At 35.2% G+C, this 20,632-nt stretch overlaps 1 protein-coding gene across 3 annotated transcripts in view; it reads left to right on the top strand.

Annotated features, from left to right (window-relative positions):
- The window catches only part of NUP35 (nucleoporin 35), a 35,780-nt gene extending 19,379 nt beyond the window's left edge, over positions 1 to 16,401 (top strand). For all 3 annotated transcript variants that reach the window (XM_068543869.1, XM_068543870.1, XM_068543871.1), the window contains 5 exons: positions 9,886 to 10,027; positions 12,631 to 12,700; positions 13,460 to 13,588; positions 14,651 to 14,815; positions 15,788 to 16,401. In XM_068543869.1, the coding sequence (XP_068399970.1) occupies positions 9,886 to 10,027; positions 12,631 to 12,700; positions 13,460 to 13,588; positions 14,651 to 14,815; positions 15,788 to 15,865 (584 nt within the window). In that variant the 3' untranslated portion in view covers positions 15,866 to 16,401. The remainder of the gene's footprint in view (positions 1 to 9,885; positions 10,028 to 12,630; positions 12,701 to 13,459; positions 13,589 to 14,650; positions 14,816 to 15,787) is intronic.
- Positions 16,402 to 20,632: the final 4,231 nt, after the last annotated feature.

Raw genomic sequence — 20,632 nt, 5'->3', positions numbered from 1 at the left:
TGGTATACCACTTATATGTACTGAACTAGAATCCTTATTTGTGTTAGCATATTATTAATGGGGTAAGTGTGATATTTAGATTATAGCAGTTTTTGGCTGCTTTTGTTGATGCCAGGAACTCAGAATTCTGATAGTGTTCCCAGAAGGCGGATAAAGAACTAATTTATCTGTGAGGAACCTTTCCCTGACACTTCTTTTTCTGATCTGGGTTAGCTGTTCCTTGTATGTGCTCCTATAAAGTTCTCTCTGCTAGGTTCTTATCTTTCTCCATTACTGGGTTATGATCTAAAGGGCAGAGATTCCTTCTGTATATCTTCATTGTTTACCTGTGACAGAGCTGGGTATAAAGGGACCTCAGTAAATGTTGGTTGACTGAACAGATTGATGGATGTAAGTTGTGAGTTGAATGGTGGCCCCCAAAATGATATGTTCACATTCTAACTCCTGGAACCTTGAATATTGCTTATGTGGCCAAAACATGATTAAGTTAGGGATCTTGAGAAGGGTAGCTCAAGAAGTTTAGTGAGTTAAGGAGAGAGGAAAAGAGGGGAAGATAATCCTGGTAATTACCTGGATGGGCCCTAAATCCAATCACAAGTGTTCTTAGAGGCACAGGGAAATTTGACACAAACAGGAAAGACACAGAAGAGAAGGTGATATGAAGTGAGGCAAGCTTTGGTGTAGTAGCCATAAGCCAATGAACACTAAAACTTACCAGTGTCACCAGAAGCTACAGGGGCCAGCAATGAATTATTTCTTAGTGCCTTCAACAGGCGTTTGACTCTGCTGAAAACTTATTCTTGGACTTCTGGCCTCCAGCACTGTGGGAGAATAAATTTCTGTTGTTTTAAGCCACCCAGTTTGTGGTAGTTTGTCACAACCGACAGAGGAAACTCATGTATGTATATTGTGTTTTGAGGCAATGACATCCCAAAACCAAATGACGATTGGAATATTTGTGTCCAACTTGGCATGGCGTAGTTTTTCTTTGATAATATTGAGTCACCACTGGCCTTAATCTAGATTATATTGGTTTCTTATTGCTGCTGAAACAAATTATCACAGATTATAGTGGCTTAAAACAACTCAAATTTATTATCTTAAAATTCTGGAAGCTAGAAGTCTGGAATGGGTCTCAGTGGGCTAAAATCAAGGTATTAGTAGGGCTTCATTCTTTTCTGGAGGCTCTACGGGAGAATCTTGGGTTTTTTTCCTCTTTTCCAGCTTCTAGAAGCTGCCCATATTTCTTGGCTCCTGGCTCCCTACCATCTTCAATGCCTGCGATGGCTAATTGAGTCTTTATTTCACATCATTCTTTTCCCTCCCCATTTATGGATCCTTGTGATTGTGTTGGGTTCACTCTGTGAATCCAGCATAATCTTCTTGTTTAAGATGAGATGATTAGCAATCTTAATTCCATAGCATCCTTAATTCTTCTTTACCATGTAATGTAACGTATTCACAGCTTCTGGGTATTAGGACATGGACATCTTTGGGGGACCATTTTCTGCCTACCACATAAAGTTTTTAAAATTAGTCACCAAAATTTATTTAGTTTCATGCCAGACTAGCCATAGTGCCATTTATTGGTCTCTGATTTTGGTGGGATAATATTTTATATTTTAGTCAAAAGAATAAATGCAGATTGTTTTAAAAAATCAAATAGTACTTAAATACTTATAATGAAATGCAGCAGTCTTTAGCTTTAGTCCTCACAACTAGCCAGTCCAGATCTTAGAGCTATTCCTTTTGGAATTTACCTCCACTTAACTAAATGAGATGCTGTATTAGCTTTCTGTTGTCACTGTGACATATTACCATGAATTTAGTGGCTTAAAACAACTCGGATTTATTCTCTTATAGTTCTAGAAGTCAGAAGTCCAAAATCAATTTCACTGGGCTAAAGTCAGGTGTTGATAAGACTGGTTCCTTCTGGAGGCCCTAGAGAGAATCCATTTCCCTGCTGTTTTTTGTTTTGTTTTTTCCAGTTTCTAGTGGCTACCTATATTCTTTGGTTTGTGGCCCCTTCTTTCATCTTCAAAGTATATTGAATCACTCCAGTCTCTTTCCATCATCACATCACCTCTCTTGTAAGGACAGTAGTGGATATCTTGGGGGTCCACCTGAATAATCCTGGTTAATCTTCCCATCTCAGGATCCTTAATCATAAATGCAAAATCTCTTTTGCTATATAAGGTAATATTTATAGGTTCCAGGGATTAGGATGTAGTCATCTTGGAGGGCCATTACTTAGTCAGCTGTATATGATTATATTGCTAATTCTTTTTTTTTTTTTTTTGGTGTTTTTTAAAAAAAATTATTTATTTTTGGCTGCGTTGGGTCTTCGTTGCTGCACGTGGGCTTTCTCTAGTTGTGGTGATCGGGGGCTACTCTTCATTGTGGTGCGAAGTCTTCTCATTGTGGTGGCTTCTCTTGTTGCAGAGCACGGGCTCTAGGCACGTGGGCTCAGTAGTTGTGGCTCACAGGCTCTAGAGCGCAGGCTCAGTAGTTGTGGCACACGGGCTTAGTGGCTCTGCAGCATGTGGGATCTTCCCGGACCAGGGCTTGAATCCATGTCCCTTGCATTGGCAGGCGGATTCTTAACCACTGAGCCACCAGGGAAGTCCTATTGCTAATTCTTTATTTTCATTTTTAATATTGCTATATTTATCTTAATGTAGGGGAGATAAGATATAATTATCTTCAATTACCTTATCTGAATATAATTAAAATATATCAAACTTTATTCCTTTGTCAGTGTATTATTATGATTATGTAAGCACTGTTTAGTTTTGCACCAAGTAGTATTATTATAATTTATTCTTCCTGTAAAATTTTAATTTTTTGTTAGTTAATAATTGTTTCTTTTTTCCATTTGTCTAATTTTTCTGTGTGCCATTTGCTCATATTTTAAGCAAATATTCTGCTGCTATGATACATATCTATCTTTTTAAAAATGCTCAAACATAGTTTCAAACACATCTTTGTTTTGTTTTAAACTGAGAACTTCTCATTCTCAGCTTCTTTTTTGGCTGTTTCCTATATCAGCATGATGTACAGCTATCATCTTAGGACTTGCCTTAGCAAGTTTCTAGAGTTGAGATGTTTTTCCTAGTTAACATGTTTTCTTCTTAGTTTATTTCCTGATTTTGGTGAAGAACATATATGAGTAGCTTTCTGAGAAAGCTTGCATGGGAAATTAAATTTAAGACCTTAAGTTTGAAATGCTTTTTATCTCCCTTAAAATGGATTGCTAGTTTAACCAAGTGTAGAGTTCTAGGTTGGAATTTTGGAGGCATTATTTCTTTGCCTTCTAGCTTCTAGTGTTCTGCAGAAGTCATCTGTAGTGATGATTCCTGGGTTGTTGTATGGGAATTGGTTTCAGAAAATTTAAGATCTCTGTAGGGTTAGTGTTTTCAGTTTCACAAATGTGCCTTGTTCTGGGACTTCCATATATTTTTCTGGGGAATTGGTGGATCCTTTAAATCAAGACACTTACCCTGAGTTCTGGGAACCTTCCCTGTATTTGATAATAGCTTTCCCTCTGTTTTGTCTGTTCCCTCTTTCTGGAATTTCTTCTGTTTGTGAGCACTGCAAAGATTTCTAAATTTCTACTTTTTCTCTGTGAGAGTGCCTTTTATATCTGTATTCTACTTTCTGAAAGATGTCCACAATCTCAATTTCAAACACATCTAATAATTTATTTTATTTTAATTTCCAGTAACCTTTTTTGTTGTTGCTCTCTTAATGTACTTAAAATGTAGCATCCTTTTCTTGTTTAATGGGTAAAATAACTTACCAGTGAGGTTCATGTGGTCTTTTATTCCTGCTCATATTGTCTGTTTCCTTCTAGTTCTTTTTTTTTTTCTCTCTCTTTTTTTTTTTTTTTCACCTCTTCTGCCTTTCTTGGTGAAATGGGGCACTAAAAAGCTACTTGGAATCCGTGTGTGTATGTGTATTAACAATGGTAGGAAGGGGGAAATTGGTGGAGAGAGGCTGTTTTGTCTCTTTTTGGGCTTCACTGTAGGAGGATTGGACAGTTAGGTAGATTTTTTGTTTGGAAAAATCTCTGATTTTAGCATATATAGGTCTTTCTCTTAAGTTTCCCAAAGAAGAATTCTGTAATATTCAGTCTTAATGTCTAAGCTGGTGTTCTGAATATAGAAAGGGAGAAGTCTTCTTTTTTTTTTTTTAATTTTTAAAATTAAAAAAATTTTTTTAATCTTTATTGGAGTATAGTTGCTTTACAATGTTGTGTTAGTTTCTGCTGTGCAGCAAAGTGAATCAGTTATACGTATACATATATCCACTCTTTTTTAGATTTCTTTCCCATTTAGGTCACCACAGAGCACTAAGTAGAGTTCCCTGTGCTATACAGTAGGTTCTCATTAGTTATCTATTTTATACGTAGTAGTGTGTATATGTCAATCCCAATCTTCCAATTCATACCACTCCCCCCATTCTCCCCTTGGTAACCATAAGTTTGTTCTCTACATCTGTGACTCTATTTCTGCTTTGCAAATAAGTTCATCTGTACCATTTTTCTAGATTGTAAATGTAAGTGTAAGTGATATTATACAATATTTGTTTTTCTCTTTCTGACTTACTTCACTTTGTATGACAATCTCTGGGTCCATCCACGTCTCTGTAAATGGCACTATTTCATTCCTTTTTATGGCTGCGTAATATTCCATTGTATATATGTACCACATCTTTTTTATCCATTCCTCTGTCAGTGGGCATTTAGGTTGCTTCCATGTCTTGGCTATTGTAAATAGTGCTGCAAGGAACATTGGGGTGCATGCATCCTTTTGAATTCTGGGTTTCTCTGGATATATGCCTAAGGGTGGAATTGCTGTGTCATATGGTAACTCTATTTTTAGTTTTTTAAGGAACCTTCATACTTTTCTCCATAGTGGCTGTACCAGTTTACATTCCCACCAACAGTGTAGGAGGGTTCCCTTTTTTCCACACCCTAGGAGAAGTCTTCTTTTCACTATGCAGATTTTCACTTATTCTCTTACATAGTTTTTCTCCACTGTGACTGGGACCCACTGAGTCCTGAGCCATTGAGATTCCTTTTCCTCAGGGACTAAAGCCTTGGTCTCTTGGGGGTGGAGCGGCTGGGTAAGATGAGGAAGGGCTTGCCATTTCATCCCATATTATACACTCTTAAACTAGTTTTCCTTGATTTCAACCAGGAGCCTCTTTCACACCTTTCACAGTTTCTGTGGTCTCCAAAACCTGGGACTTTCTAGATTGACTGTCATTAGGTGTCTGACAGGGATTAGAGATGAATACAAGTGTTCAGTTCGCCATATTGTTTTGGTTATTGTTGTATTCATTGTTCAATATTATTCTGGGTACAAAGAGTTTGTCAAACTGAAGAGTCTAAGGAAACAGTCCCTACAAGATTGCTCTCTCTTCAGGTGCCAGCTGCAAGTTTGGGGGTCCCCAGGACCACCCTCACTTCAGACCTGCTGGCTGCAAATTCAAGCTTTCCCAAGCCCACTCTAAGGTTAGGTAATTCACTGGAAAGACTCAGGACCCACTGAAAGTGCTATACTTATGGTTACAGTTTTATTATAGAGAAAGCAGACAAATTAGAACCACCTAAAGAAAGAGATACGTAGGCTGAAAACAAGAACTTCCGTGACATGTTACCCTCCTGGCATTGATATATGGCACTACGCACAGCGTATTGGCAAGTAGGGAGCTCACTGGAGCCTCCATGTCCTGAGTTTTCATTGGCATTTCATGACATACAAATGACTGATTGAATCACTGATCAAGTGGCTAAACTCAGTCTCCATCCCTTCTGCTCAGAGGTGACCTTTTTTATAACATGGATGGTCTTCATGGTTGGTCTTTATGGCGTGACCTACCCTCACCAGGAGTCATCTTGTTATCATAAACTATCAGGTGCTCTTGAGGTTGAGGGGGTCTGCCACGAGTAATGAAAACACTCCTGTTGCTGGGGAAATTCCTAGGGTTTAGAGGTTGTCTCCCAGGAACCTGACAAAGGCCAGACATCTCTCTGGGCTGAGGCCAAGTTCTTTATTATACATTGTGCTACATTGTTTCATGGTAAGAAGGTAACAACACTGCCAGGAACCTCTTTTTCTCCCAAGTTTCATATGCCATGTATCTGTTTAAAATTCCTACTCTTTTTATCTCTTTTATTTTCATTTAGGTTAGTTTTCTATTTTGAAATAATTGAATCTGGTCTTTAATTGAAGACATTTTCATAAAGGGTAATAAGTTCTTTTGCCCTCTGCTTCAGTCTGATCTTAAGAAGACTGAGTAGTGATTTACAAAGGGAGACACATTACAGTTCAATTTGATGTGGTTTGCTAGGCACACTTTATTTTCATCTTATAAAGCATTGCATGTGAGTACCAGAAGTCTGATTGAAAGGAAGTAAAATCAGTGGAGCAATGAAACATTAACAAGGTGGGGGGCAATTATGCTAAAGGTATGTAAATAGTTTTAGATTATGTATAAGTAATTATGTTTTTCAGAGTAGTTGACAGGGCAAAAATTAGATTGCTTATTCGTTTGAGACTTAAGTTTGATTTGTTTTATTTTTAAAAGTCATAATGGTAGTCTCATTTTGAGACTTCCATTTAATTACTTGCTTGAAGGTTATTACATGATGTAGCAGAACTAAACTGTACCTTCTTAATGGTAATGCAGGACATAAAAATTTTGAATTGGCTTTAGGTTTTATACTAGAATGCCTTTTACTATCTTTTTGTGTTAAAGGCATGTCTTTGTAGTAAGAACTAAACTTATTTAAGCTTATCTTTTGCGTGCTTCTCCTTATTTCCTAAAGGGGTAGTTGATAAGTTGGTTGATTAGCAGACACTTGTCAAAGTGGGGTGTTTCATTTTAAATCAGCCTCATTTTAGAAATGTTTTGTACCTATTAAATGCATCCGTGGTGATGAGGAAAAGAAGAACTGCTAGGAAAAAGAAAAATTGCTAGATGTATTATAGCATGTATGCAGTTTGACATTCTTTTCAGTTATTTACTTCGTATTGTCTCTTTTAAGCATGAGCTCAATTTTAAAATTAGATAAATCTATAAGACTGGGCCATGTAATGTACTAGGATTCCATGTCCTTCTTGTATATCTTTTTGTTTTCTCTAGAGTTAATAACTGTTACATACTTTATTTTGCTTGATTACTATTGTAAAAATATTTGAATATTTGTTTCTCATTGCTAAATTCTTTTTTGCCTGGTTACTCGACAACTGAACATAAGCAGTCAGTTTTGAGCATCTTTGTTTCCTAGTAGGGTCTAGGATAGTGTTTTGAATTAAATAGATTCTTTAATAAGCCTAGTAGATCTGAGGTGATCTGAAATGTTTTTTTTTTTTTTCCTTAAGGAAAGGCTACATTAATGGGTTAAATTAGATTAATTCTGGTCTCTAAATTTGACTCCAGATGAAGTAAAGGGATTCAAGTTGTATGGCATAAAGAATTAAGAATTTTGAAATCCTTAGATGACCCATATTTTTCCTCTTTAGTTAGACTCACATTGTTGCATTGTAGTTTTTACTTGATTGATGCCTTTGGCTTTTAATTCTGTTGAGGGTGTAGTTTTGGTTTGGTACTGTTCGGAGGCAAGAGAATGGACATCATTCCTGGAAGTCTTTTATTTTAGGTTTGACTGAATATATTTGTGCTGTTGATGCAAAAGAATAATTGTACCAAGTGCATCATTTATAGTATTGAAGTTATATATTAAAACAGTTAACTTTTGTGAGTTCTTGTCTACCTAAAGTTTCATTTGATTCTTGGAGTAACATGTAAGTCTTCTGTTACAGGTTAATTTATGGATATAATAAAGGGAAACTAACATTTATTAGAGTTAATGAGATATAATTGACATTGTGACATTGTGTAAGTTTAAAGTATACAGTGTGTTGATTTGATACACACTGTGGTCATTTTGATATTACAAAATGACCATAGTGTCTTAGCTGACATTTTTCATCATGTCACTTAATTACCATTTCTTTTCTTGTGGTGTGAACCTTTAGATCTACTCTCTTAGCAGCTTTTAAGTATATAATACAGTATTATTAGAGGTAATCACCATGCTGTACTTTAGATCCCCAGAACTTATTCATCTTATGACTGGACGTTTGTACCCTTTGACCAATAACTCCCCATATCCCCCAGCCTCCAGCCCCTGGTAGCCACAAGTCTACTCCTGTGAGTTCTGCCTTTTTTACATTCCACATATAAGTGAGGTGATAGAGTATTTGTCTTTTTCTGTCTGACTTCTTTCACTTATCATCATGAACATCATGCCCTCAACATCCATCCATACTGTAGGAAATGGCAGGACTTCCTTCTTTTTCATGGCTGAATAACATTCCATTGTATATACGTGCCACATCTTCTTTATCCATTCATCTATTAATGGACCTTTAGATTGTATCCATATCTTGGCTCTTGTGAATAGTGCTGCATTGAATATGGGAGTGCAGATATCTGAGATCCTGTTTTCATTTTCTTTGGATATATGCTCAGAAGTGGGATTGCTGGATCATATGGTAGCTCTGTTTTTAATGTTTTTGAGGAACCTCTGTACTATTTTCCATAGTGTGTGCAACAACTTTATAGTCCTATAGTCCCACCAACAGTGCACAAGGATTCCTTTTTCTCCAAATCCTCACCAACACTTATCTCTTCCTTTTGTTTTGATGATAGCTGTTGGTGAGGTGATATCTCATTTTGGTTTTGATTTGCATTTTCCTGATGATAGTGATACTGAGCACCTTTTTTTTGTACCTGTTGGCCATTTGTATGTCTTTGGAAAAAAGTGTATTTAGTTCCTCTGCCCAATTTTTTATTGGATTGATTTTGTTTTTTTTTTTGTTTGTTTTTTGCTATTGTATGAGTTTCTTATATATTTTGGATATTAACCCTTATGTATATACATGTTCCTTTTCACCCTTCTCTGCTTTGTTATTATTTTTTTCCTGTAAGATTTTCTGTTTTCTAACATACTAGGTATTGACTTGTCTTTCTTCCACTAGAATTTAAGCTCTATTAGAGATTTTTTCCCCCTTTGGTCTAACTTGTTCATTACTGTATCTTTAATACCTAGAATAATGCTTGGTGTACATTTAAGTGCTGAAAAAATATTTCTTGTATGTGAATCATTATTACTACTCCAAAGATGAAAAGAAATAGTCTCTGCTTCTCAGAAATGTGTGGTCTCAGTAGGACAGAGCCTCTGAGATAAAATGAACACGTAAAGTGTTTAGCTTGACATGTTGGACGTGAAGTACTCATTAATTGGTAATTATTGTTGAAGAATAAGAAAAGAAAGAACAGAATCAGACATTTCAGATAGAAATGACCTGAATAAAAGAAAACTGCGTTCACATCTTAGGGACTAGGGTAGATACTGTTTAGGGGTATATTGAAAAAATAAGGTTGGAACTATACTGTGGAGACCAACCAAGACATTTGGATTTTGTTTTGTGTGTAATGAGGAGTTACTGAATCTTTTTAAGGCAGAGGTGTCATAATGAAAGTGGTAGGTTTGGAATATGAGTCCAACAGAAGTCCTTTAGGTTGACTGGAGATCCTTCTGCTGTAGGCTTAACTGGAAATTAATAAAACATTTAGCAAATTTATAATAAATAATAAAACATTTGCAAAATCATAAATTATGCTCAAATTTTAATGACTTCCTCTCAAATTGTGTGGTAATGTATAATTATCATTTGATTATAGTGTGTATTTTGAATTATTTATGGAATTGCCAACTTTTAATATACTTTTCCATTTAAAACTAAAGCTTTGATATTTTAAATCAAGATGTTTATATTGGTAACTAACTTACTAAATATACTAATATAGGGCAAAGTATGTTTAGTCCAGCAAACATTGGTCAGCCACGAAAGACAACATTATCTCCTGCCCAGTTGGATCCTTTTTATACTCAAGGAGATTCTTTGACATCTGAAGATCACCTCGATGACACTTGGGTGACTGTGTTCGGGTAAGGTTTCTAGATTATTTACTTAAAAAAAAAAAAGCCCTAACATTTTCTAATGAGTATTATCAAACATATAAAAAAACTAAAACAATTGCACAGCAAACACCCATATATACCCATCACCTAGATTCTGCAGTTGTTAACAGTTAGCTACATTTGTTTTATCTACCATTAATTCATCTTTTTTGTTGTTGGTATATTTCAGAGTAAGTTGCAGACATCAGTACATAACTACCTTGACATTTCAGCATGTATATTATTAAGTAATGTTTGATTTTTAATAGTTTTTCCATCATTTATCTGTATGCCTCTTCTCAGATTATCTTCTCTTCAGCATATTTGCTGGATATTGGAAGAGGGTTGTCCCTTTAGACTTAGGAAGCTCCTTTCTCTCTTTGTTGTGACTGTGTCTATGCTTATACTGGGCTTAACCAGTTTTGAACTAACAGATTGAATTTCATTTGTATATATATGCATACTGTGTCACAGGGTTGATACTTTCTAGCTACAGAATATTGAATATTAATAGAAATTGTGCATGACAGTCCTAGATGCATTTGGATAGATTTTTAGATCTAATAAAGTACTTTAAAGCGTCTTAGAGATCATATTGCATCATTTACATATGAGAAACCTGAGGTATAGACAGATTAAGTGATTTACTCAGAGGCTTACATCTAGTTATTAGTAAAGCTTCATCAAAAACCCAGGTCTTTTATTTTCAGGCTGTGATTGTTTATACTGTACTACATAAGGTTGGTTTCTGAAAGTGTGGTGTCATACTGTTACTGGACCTTACTATATTTAGTTTTGGGGTTTAAAAAAATATAAAAACATATGAGTTCCTTGAAGGAAGAACAATGCACAGTAAATATTAGTGGACTTTATATATTCAATTTATTTAAAATTCAGAAGCATGTGTAAGAGTATGGTGAAAAGTTTTCTTTCCCACTTTTTCCCCCAGATAGTTTTTCTCCCTTGTAAGGCAGTAATTGACACCTGTTTTTTGTGTAACCTTTCAGAGAGATTCTTTGTTACTGATTCTGTTTAGGTAATAAGCAGGGTCATTGCTTTCCCTTGTTCTCCAGAAAGCCCATGCTCAGCCATATGTCCATAGCAGTTGGGCTGACTGCTGCTGCTTCTTTTTTTTTCTTCCCTTTTATGTGTTTAAATTTTTGTATTCTCTTGTGAAGTAAGTGGCTGTATGTTTTTGAATGTGTCTGTCCACTCTCAAGTGTTTTTCAGGTTCAGTAGTAATGGTGTCACTTTTAAGATTCCTCAGTAATTGGATAAATTACTTGAAGTACTTCTGTTAGCCCTTCATTTTTAAGATGTACACTTTCCCAGCTATTTATTTTCTGTTGGTTTTATGTTTCAGTAACCCTGCATATAAGTTTAATTGCAAGAACAGAAACATTTTCTTCTAAGGGATAAAATATTTTATTTTGATTATCTATAGGGAAGTACATCTAAAATACATTATATATCTTCCTTTGATAATTTAACTTTTTCCTGCTGACTCACGGTCATCATGAAATATCATTTATTGTTGTAGGGTGATTCTTTGACAGGATATTGGACTGCTTCTACTCAGAGTGGTCCTAGACTCTTGGAATTATGTTTTATTTCTCAAGTGCCTGCATCACTTGCAACCATTATTTCTCCCTTTCGTTTTAATTTTTTTTTAGTTCTGCTTTGTAGGCACCCTGACTCATTTGTTGTTTTTCTTCGGGATTAGAAATCTTATATCCAAATTTACGTAACATAAAATAAATTTCCAATCCTGAATGCAGTGAGTATTTTAGTCACATAGATTTTAACGTGTGGAGTTTCTCATTTATTTTTGTGACTTACATTTTTTCCTTTAGGGTTCTAATCCAAGCTCCAGATAACTGAAGTTACTGGTTAAGGAAACTCCAGATTTTCAAGCTGAAAATAGCTTTATTATTTGGACTATAAAAGTTATATCTCATTGTAATATTCAAAGCGTATAGAACTTTATAAAGAAGAAAGTAAAAATCACTTAAAATTTTCCCATACAGAGATATGTCTATTAAAATTTTGGTAACCATCCTTTTAATTGATTGTTTACCATTGATATTGGTTCTGACTTTATTTTTGTTTCAGGAATACATTTCTGAATTTTCAGGTAGTGCTCAATATATATTGATATGATTCTATATAATTTAAAGTTCTTTCCCCTTTAATAACCATAGCAGTATATCGCAACATTTCCCTTTCTCTCTCTCATGCATGTGCGCACACGCACGCACACACCCACACCCACCCATGTAAAATAAGTTATTTACAGAACTGTAACTTCATAGTACTTTTCTAAGGATTATGATAATGACAGTGAGAGTAGAAGGTGGAATTTGGGGATGGAGAAAAGTGGCTGAGTCAAAACTAATTTTAACATAATTTGCTTTTGGGTGATGGGCAAATGAATAGATTTAGCTAATATAGGGGAAAACAGGATGATCAGGGTCTCTTATTAATGTACTAGACAGTTACAGGGAGTTTATCGTGAAACACTTGTAAGGTAATTTGCATTTGTGTTATCGAAGTTGACTTTTCGGACAATTTTTTGTCCCCCCCAACCCCAGGTTTCCTCAAGCGTCTGCTTCCTATATATTATTACAATTTGCACAGTATGGAAATATCTTAAAACATGTGGTAAGTCTTAATTCTTTTCATTTCAAGATTTAGGCTGAGGAAAGATAACCTGTGAATTGAGGGAAAACTTTGCTGCTGAATGTTGTCTGGTTTTCTTCCAAACTTAAAAATTTTTCTTTTTTTTTTTTAAGGGTTTCATAGGATGTATCTATCTTTTGGAGTTTGGAAGGCTGGTAGTTGCATAGCATTTGATAAAAAGGGATAAAGAGAGAAGCAAGAGAGTGAGAGTTTTCAGGCTTCCCCCTTTTAAAAATATTTCACAGTCTCTTAAAAAAGATCGTGCCAAGTTTTCCAATTTGAGCTTGTTTTATTGGGGATAAAGCAACAGGGAGATGTTTCCGACTTAGAGTTCTTAGAGCTTTTTTAGCTTGCAAGTTATAAATAACAAATCTTTTTTCTATTAGTAGAAATTGACTTAACTCCTATACAAAATCAGATTGATGAATACAGTTTTTAAAAAATTTCATAACAAGTCTTGATAAGACCTTTTTATAAGAAACATTATCTTTTGAGAATTACTTTGCTTTCAGAGAATATTTGTCACATATTTTTTATATAAGAGATTTGAGAACTATTGAAATGTATTGAAATTGTTTAATAGGATTTTTGTTGAATCCTAGTATACAGCTTTTTACAGGGCATCAAATAAAAAGTGGAAGCAGATTTATTTCATATGTTTCTGTTTTCTAATAGAACTCATTAAGTTTAAATTTTATATACTTTGTATTTTAATTTAAGAGAAAACTTCATTTTTTTCAGATGTCTAACACAGGAAATTGGATGCATATTCGTTATCAATCTAAACTGCAGGCCCGGAAAGCTTTAAGCAAAGATGGGAGAATTTTTGGAGAGTCCATCATGATTGGTGTAAAACCATGTATAGATAAAGTAAGTTATTGCTGATGTAAGGAAAATAGTTTAATTTATATGCAGTGCACAAGTCTGAGTACTAACATTGGTGGTTATGTCACTTTGCTTCACTTTGCCTCTTATTTTTTAAAATGTGATGGATGATGTTACAGCACTCTTTTATGGTAAGTCAAAGATATTTAGTCACAAGACCTTAGAGGTAATACATCCCAACCCCTTCACTCTACAGATAAAGAGGCCAAGAGGAATTAGGTAACTTTCCCAGAGTTGTTAAGGTGAAGCCTGCATTCTAGGTCTTTTAACTTTTAACCCATTCCCTTTTTTGTGCAAAGCAACATCAAATTCTTTACCTCAAAGGCGTGGTGCTATTTCAGAATGAAATATTTTATATGAATGGTAACTAAGGGTTAACTTCTAGAAGCTGAAGCTTTTTATTAGTCATTTCTACCTTAAAATATTTAAATATTATTATATATTTGTATACTGATAAAATAATACTGGGCACAATTTAAACTTCGTGGCTTGTAAAATCATGATCATTCTTTAAGTAAATCTATGTGAACTTCTGCTACCTACCAGGCACTGTGCTTGGGACTTATGTATACACACTAGTGCACGAAGCAGACATGGCTCCTGTTATCATAATCTAGGATTACTGAGTAGTTGTGTAATTATTACGTTGTGCTGTAGCAGATGTTTGCAGAGGCTAGAGGAAAATTTGGGTTTACTGGATACTAAAAAGCACTGGACTTTGATGCCCCACACCCCTCAGTTTCCCTAAGAATTCTTTTTTTTTTCTTACTGATTTTCCGTAGTGTTTGTTAGGAGATTCTTACTCTTGATAGTCTGTAGTTTTCTTGAGGATATTTGAGGTCATTCAAGTGAGATTTCTGGTTGAGCATTAGATCTCATATGCTAGCTAAGAAGCACATATTGTTTTATCAAGCCTAAAGTTATTTGAAAGTTTAATTAAATAAAGTACGCTACTTTTAATGAAGTTTTCTTTGTAAGTAGGATGTAATAGTGGATGATATGTATTATGTTAATAAACAGAGAAGTTCTTTGTCTTTATTTCTCTAGAGCGTTATGGAAAACAGTGACAGGTGTGCTTTATCATCTCCATCTGTTGCCTTTACACCACCAATCAAAACCTTAGGTACACCAACCCAACCTGGAAGTACTGCTAGGATTTCTACCATGAGACCTCTTGCTACAGCATACAAAGCTTCTACTAGTGACTATCAGGTATTTTAAAGATTGGGTAAAAGAATATACTTTAAAGGCTGCAATGCTTAGCATGTTTAACTTTTTCATTGGATTGATTTGTATGCCATTAAATATTTCCTACTGAAGTTGATTGGCTTGATGAAACCTATAAACTTTGCATTTTTAAATTTCCTATTTTAAAAATTAGAATTTTAGCCAGTTGGAAATTTATCTTGAATTTTTAAAATAATTCTTTGCCATTTTAAAAAACATTTTGAGAGTTAATTAGTTTAGTTTTTTCTAAGGTATGTTGCATACATAAAAAGTTTCTCTTATGGATGTCTCTGGCATGAGGGAATGTTAAATCCCTATTAAACTGATAACTAAATTTGATGGTGTCGCAAATGAAGAACCTCTGGTTGGAAGTAGCTTTGGTTATCAAAAGAAAACATTGACCAGTCCCCATTTCAAAACTTCTCATTTCAAAAAAGCTTAAAGGAAAAGTTCATTATATTCATTGAAGAATGCTAGAAGTATTATGACTGTCATTCCGTATGTTATTGTCGCCTGCTTAATTAGCCAGGAGTTCTGAACTTGCCTAGCTGCAGACACAGGTCCTGAGATTAGCAGATAAAACACTTTAGTAAGGCAGTTTGACTTCCCTTGAAATTTGGGGATCATTCTAGAACTGGTTTAATTTTTCCCTTTAGTTTTTTTTTTTTATTAAAACCAGTATTTTAAAGTCCTTATCTCTTTTAGCTTTTGTGTTGTTTGTTCAGTTTACTAATTTAAGGAGCAGATGTAATTTGCCTTGCCAAAGGAATACAATTTTGTTATTCTTAAAAGCATAAGGATGTTCTAACTAAGCCTATATTTTAATTTTTAAATATACAATTTATTGCTGCAAATCCACTTTAGTGTTTGGCATTTTTAAATTAGCCGTTAACTGAAGAATTGACTGTGATACTAAAGAAACCATAACCTTACAATTGTGTGTGTTTTTTTTAATAGGTTATTTCTGACAGACAAACGCCAAAAAAAGATGAAAGTCTTGTATCCAAAGCAATGGAATACATGTTTGGCTGGTAATACAGTAAGAGCTAAGAACTCAGCTACAAAGGAGAAGGTTGCCACAATAAAACAGACTTAGCAGGGTACTGCTGGGTTTCCTTCGGTTAGTTATATAACCACTCTTGACAGTATCGTATAGCTGTCTCATACTTCCTTTGGAAGCCTTTTTCTTAAAGGATACAGCATATTTGTAACTCGCACTTTAAACGATGCTTGAGATACATTTTAAAGAAACAAAACATCCCTGTATATAAGATTTTGTGCTTTCTGTGACAGTGCATGCTTAAGTGCAAAAAACTCATTGATTATTGTAAATTATGTAATTGAGTTTGTAGTGAGGCTTTGTAGTCTTCATGAGTTGGTGAGGTGAATATCATGAAGGGTAACTGTACAGCTGATTCTAACAAGACACAAAGATTATAATTAACAATTTGAATTCTGGTCTTTTAATTTAGATGGTATTTAATATTTTAATTATCCTTGTTTATATTTGTCCTGTCATAGATTGTCATCTTTCAGTCTTGTAAAACCAACACAGCCTTTTAAAAAACCTACTGAAGTTTCTTGATAATAAACTTGTCAATTATATGTATTGAGCAGTTTTTGAAAGGGTGGTTTATTAATTAGTACAAGAAGTTTGAAGTCTTCGCAGAAATAGAGAAAATATGTCATGAACCTCCATCCACCTGTAATCCAGCTTTAATAACCATATAACAATCACTATTTTCTTAATTTCTATTATCCGGTCCTTTTAAAAATTTCCCAATTGTTTCCAAAATTTGTTGAATTTTATGTTTGGTTTGTTTGAGTCTCTATCGAGACTAGGTCTACACAGTGTATTTGGCTTTGTCTTGGAGTGTCTTGAAGTTTAAATTAGAGTTCCCCTGCTCTTCCCCACTGTTCAGTACACCATGATTTGTTGAAGGAACCATGTGAGTTGCCTCAAGAGTGTCCCACAGACTGAATTTGATCTAAACAAGAATAGCTTTCTTGTTTAACTAGTTCTGTCATTTGTCCCATATCCTAGAAGTTATATCTAGACAAGGTTAATTAGATTCTGCAATCTCATTTTTTTGAGCAAGAATACTTGATAGTAGTATGGTGTACTTTATGTTCAACCATGAGGCATTTAGTTCTGGTTGTCCCACTTTTAATGGTCCTCAGGTTGTTCATTGGGCATGCAGGCAAAAGCCAAACACCATCATTGGAAAGTTCCCCGTAAACTTTTTACATAATGTATTTAAAAGCATGCATTAATGATGCTTGCCTGAATCAGTTATTTCATTAAGATTTGCAAATTGAGGATTTTCCAAACCTATCATTCCTGTTGCATTTATTAGTTGGAATTCTTTCATATAGAAGAACCTTGTTCCATCCATGCATTAGGGCTATTTGGTTATCATGGAATACATTCATACCAGGATAGCAGGATAAATATTTAATTCGTTTCCTTTATCAGTTTTCAGAGTTATTTTTGGTGCCCTGGCAACCTCCACTGCTGTCCTGAGTTAAAATTTTTTTTCCTTTGGTATCACTATGCACTTACGGCTTTTTTTTTTTTTTTTAATTCACTGTTTCAGTGACTTGCAGTCATCACTCTTTTATTCAAATTATCCTCCTTGGCCAGTGAGAACCTCATCAAGCTGGCACTTGTATGAAAAGGAGGTTTTAATTGACATGATATTTCACCATAATACATGTACCTAGGTAATCTGCATCTTTCTTTATCTTTAATACATATTTATAAAGAATAACTAAAATAACACATTGTATAGAAGGTTTTGATATCCTTTTTAAATCACAGCAAACTACCATTGAAGACTTGTTTAGTTCTCTGAGATGAAGTGAAACTGAGGAATGTACTGGCATGGATGAAAATCCATTTATCATTACATTTATAGAGTATTTTTCATCTGAAACTTTTAAAGTTTTTTCCACCTTAAAATAGGAGTATATTTTATATCCTGTTTCCTTACATACAGAACTCAGTTATTCAAGGTAGATCTGGATACTTTTCCTATTAAACTGTTGGATTTGTATTTGAGTTATACACATTTTTGTAAAAGGGCTGTGGGTTTTATTTTTGAGAGGGCATTTTATTTCCGTAAACCTCTGTGGAGCATGAAGTTTGCTTTCTGGCTAAAAATATTTGTTCGCTATGTTTGGGTTCCTTATTTTTACCCAGTATTGTATCTTACCTGTCTTTTTATCCATCACATCCTTTATTTAAAAAGAACCAGGAAATACATAAATATATCAAACTAACACTTTGTATACCTCAGACTTATACAATGTTATATGTCAGTTGTATCTCAACTTAAAAAATACAATAAAACCAACAAAAATACAAAACAAAAGTAAAAGCCAGGAAAATCTGAGGAAACAAACTGCCACATTTTCCAGTACTATACAAAAACAGTAGAATCTGTGAAGCTGGAAAAGTTACCTTGAAACAAGCCTCATTTTAAAGTTCAGAAAAGCTGATTTCACACAAAAATAAGTAAGTAACGTAAAACTGTAGTCATGGGACTTCTCTGTGGTGACGCAGTGGTTAGGAAGCCGCCTGCCAGTGCAGGGGACACGGGTTTGAGCTCTGGTCTGGGAGGATCCCACATGCCGCGGAGCAACTAAGCCCATGGGCCACAACTACTGAGCCTGTGCTCTAGGGCCTGTGAGCCACAGCTACTGAAGCCCACATGCCTAGAGCCCATGCTCCGCAACAAGAGAAGCCACTGCAATGAGAAGCCCATGCACCGCAACCAAGAGCAGCCCCTGCTCGCTGCAACTAGAGAAAGCCCGTGTGCAGCAACAAACACCCAATGCAGCCAAAACTAACTAAATAAAAAAACCAAAAAAAAGTATAGTCATGCAAAGTTGTTTAAAAAAAATAAAGCAGATAACGAACAAAATTTCCCATAGACATTGAAAGCACACCAGAAAGGCATGCACATAAAATAGATCAAAATTATGACCTGTTATTTAAAAACAGGTTCTAAGATGTTTTGGAAATGCTGCAAAATATGAAAGTATACTAAAAATCAGAATTTGAAGAACTTGGGAAAATACTAGAAATAAAGGGAAAAAATTTAGAAATGAAGACTAAACGAGAATACACACAAAAGTAGATGAACAACAGATAATGCCTTATGGAAATACAATGTAAAAAAGGATGATGGCTTTAGAAATCAGAAAAGGTATAGAAAGGATTTATAGAAAAGTGACATTTTAGAGATTAAAAAAGTATATATACTGAACAAAACTATATGAAGAATGCTGAAAAAGAATATTTGGAGCTACATATTGAAAGAACATCTTGTCTACCTAAGAATATTTTCCCAGATACAAACTGGGTTTGGCTATCTAGATGAAAACAGTGACTTAGAAAAAGCAAGACTTAAATACAGTACTGTGCCAGGAGAAAATGATAACATTTAAGATATTTGTTGGAAAAAAATGTGAGCAGATTTTATATCTAAGAAAACTGATCTTTTAAAAAATTGAGGTAGCAGTGGTTTATAATCTATGTTTTATGTGTACAACATTGTAACTTGACTTCAGTATACACTACAGCATGCTCACCACCAAAAGTCTAGTTTCCATGCAATTGACCCCATTTACACATTTCCCTTTCCCCCACCCCCCTTTCCCCTGTGGTAACCACCAGTCTTTTCTCTGCATCTACATGTATGTTTTTGATGAAACTGATTTTTAAGTATAAAAGTCATTGCTCAGACAATATCAATATGCAAGAATTCAGGAAATATTTCCTTTGAGTGCTTCCTGAGAAGTGGACTAGAGAATGTGCTCAGACAAGCTAAATAACTAGGAAGATGTTGACATAACGTCTGTGGTGAGCATTAATTTTGACATCACATCACTAGACCAAAGTGCTGACCAGGTTTATTGCTTGAAGCTCAGCCCATTGGGTGGATTTTCCCCTCATCACTGTCATTCAAGTCCACTCTGAATCTAATATGGCAGCAGTCAGGGTTTGGCTTACAGCAACATATCAAGCTGATCTGTCTAAATCAAGCCTGGATTTTTTTCTCCTGTCAGCTGATGGTAGTGAACTCAAGTCATAGAATGTGAGTTGAGGGAGAGGTGTTCAATGTCTTGGAGGTAAGTGACATGGGCTTCTGGGTCACCTTGTCATGAAACTGGGAGCGTGTGGGCCTCATTGTGCCCCAACCTGAATGTGCCATGGGTTACTGTTATGCTGGCTCAGTCTCAGGGCTTCGTGGATCTGACAGTACCGAGCTTAATGAGGGACAGCTCTGGTCATGTATTTCATATGCTATGATGTAATTGATGATTAGGTGTTAAGTCACTTGTTCAGTGCCCTCTCTCACTCTGGGCTTCACTAAAATCTTCTAAGTAACCTGAGAAATGGGTTGAAGCACTTTCTCATTGATACTGGGTTGTCTCCAAAATCCAGAAGCCTACCAAAAAGAGATTTACCAAGTGCTGTGTCTCTTTTTTAACGGTAGGAGGAGCAAGGTGCAATAATTTATCCTTTAGGAAGAGGTGTCTTAGTGTGCCCCAGACCACTGGACTCGTAACTTCACCAATGTGGTAAACCTGAATTTTTGTGGTTTACCTTCTACCCTCTGGCATACGTGTACCTTACCAGAATGTCCAGAGTATTTGCCACTTATTTCTTGCAGGTTCAGTGAACGTGGTGCCATCAATGTAGTGGATCAACACAATGTTCAAATCATCAAGAGTTCTCTGACTATATATTGTGACTGGCCTACTGTGAGACAGACATGGGCTAAGGTTCTGTCA

This window comes from Eschrichtius robustus, chromosome 5 (genome assembly GCF_028021215.1).
Source record: "Eschrichtius robustus isolate mEscRob2 chromosome 5, mEscRob2.pri, whole genome shotgun sequence".
Classification (NCBI taxonomy): Eukaryota; Metazoa; Chordata; class Mammalia; order Artiodactyla; family Eschrichtiidae; genus Eschrichtius; species Eschrichtius robustus.
Note: the sequence above shows the minus strand (reverse complement) of the source record. Positions and strands in the feature narration are given on the sequence as shown.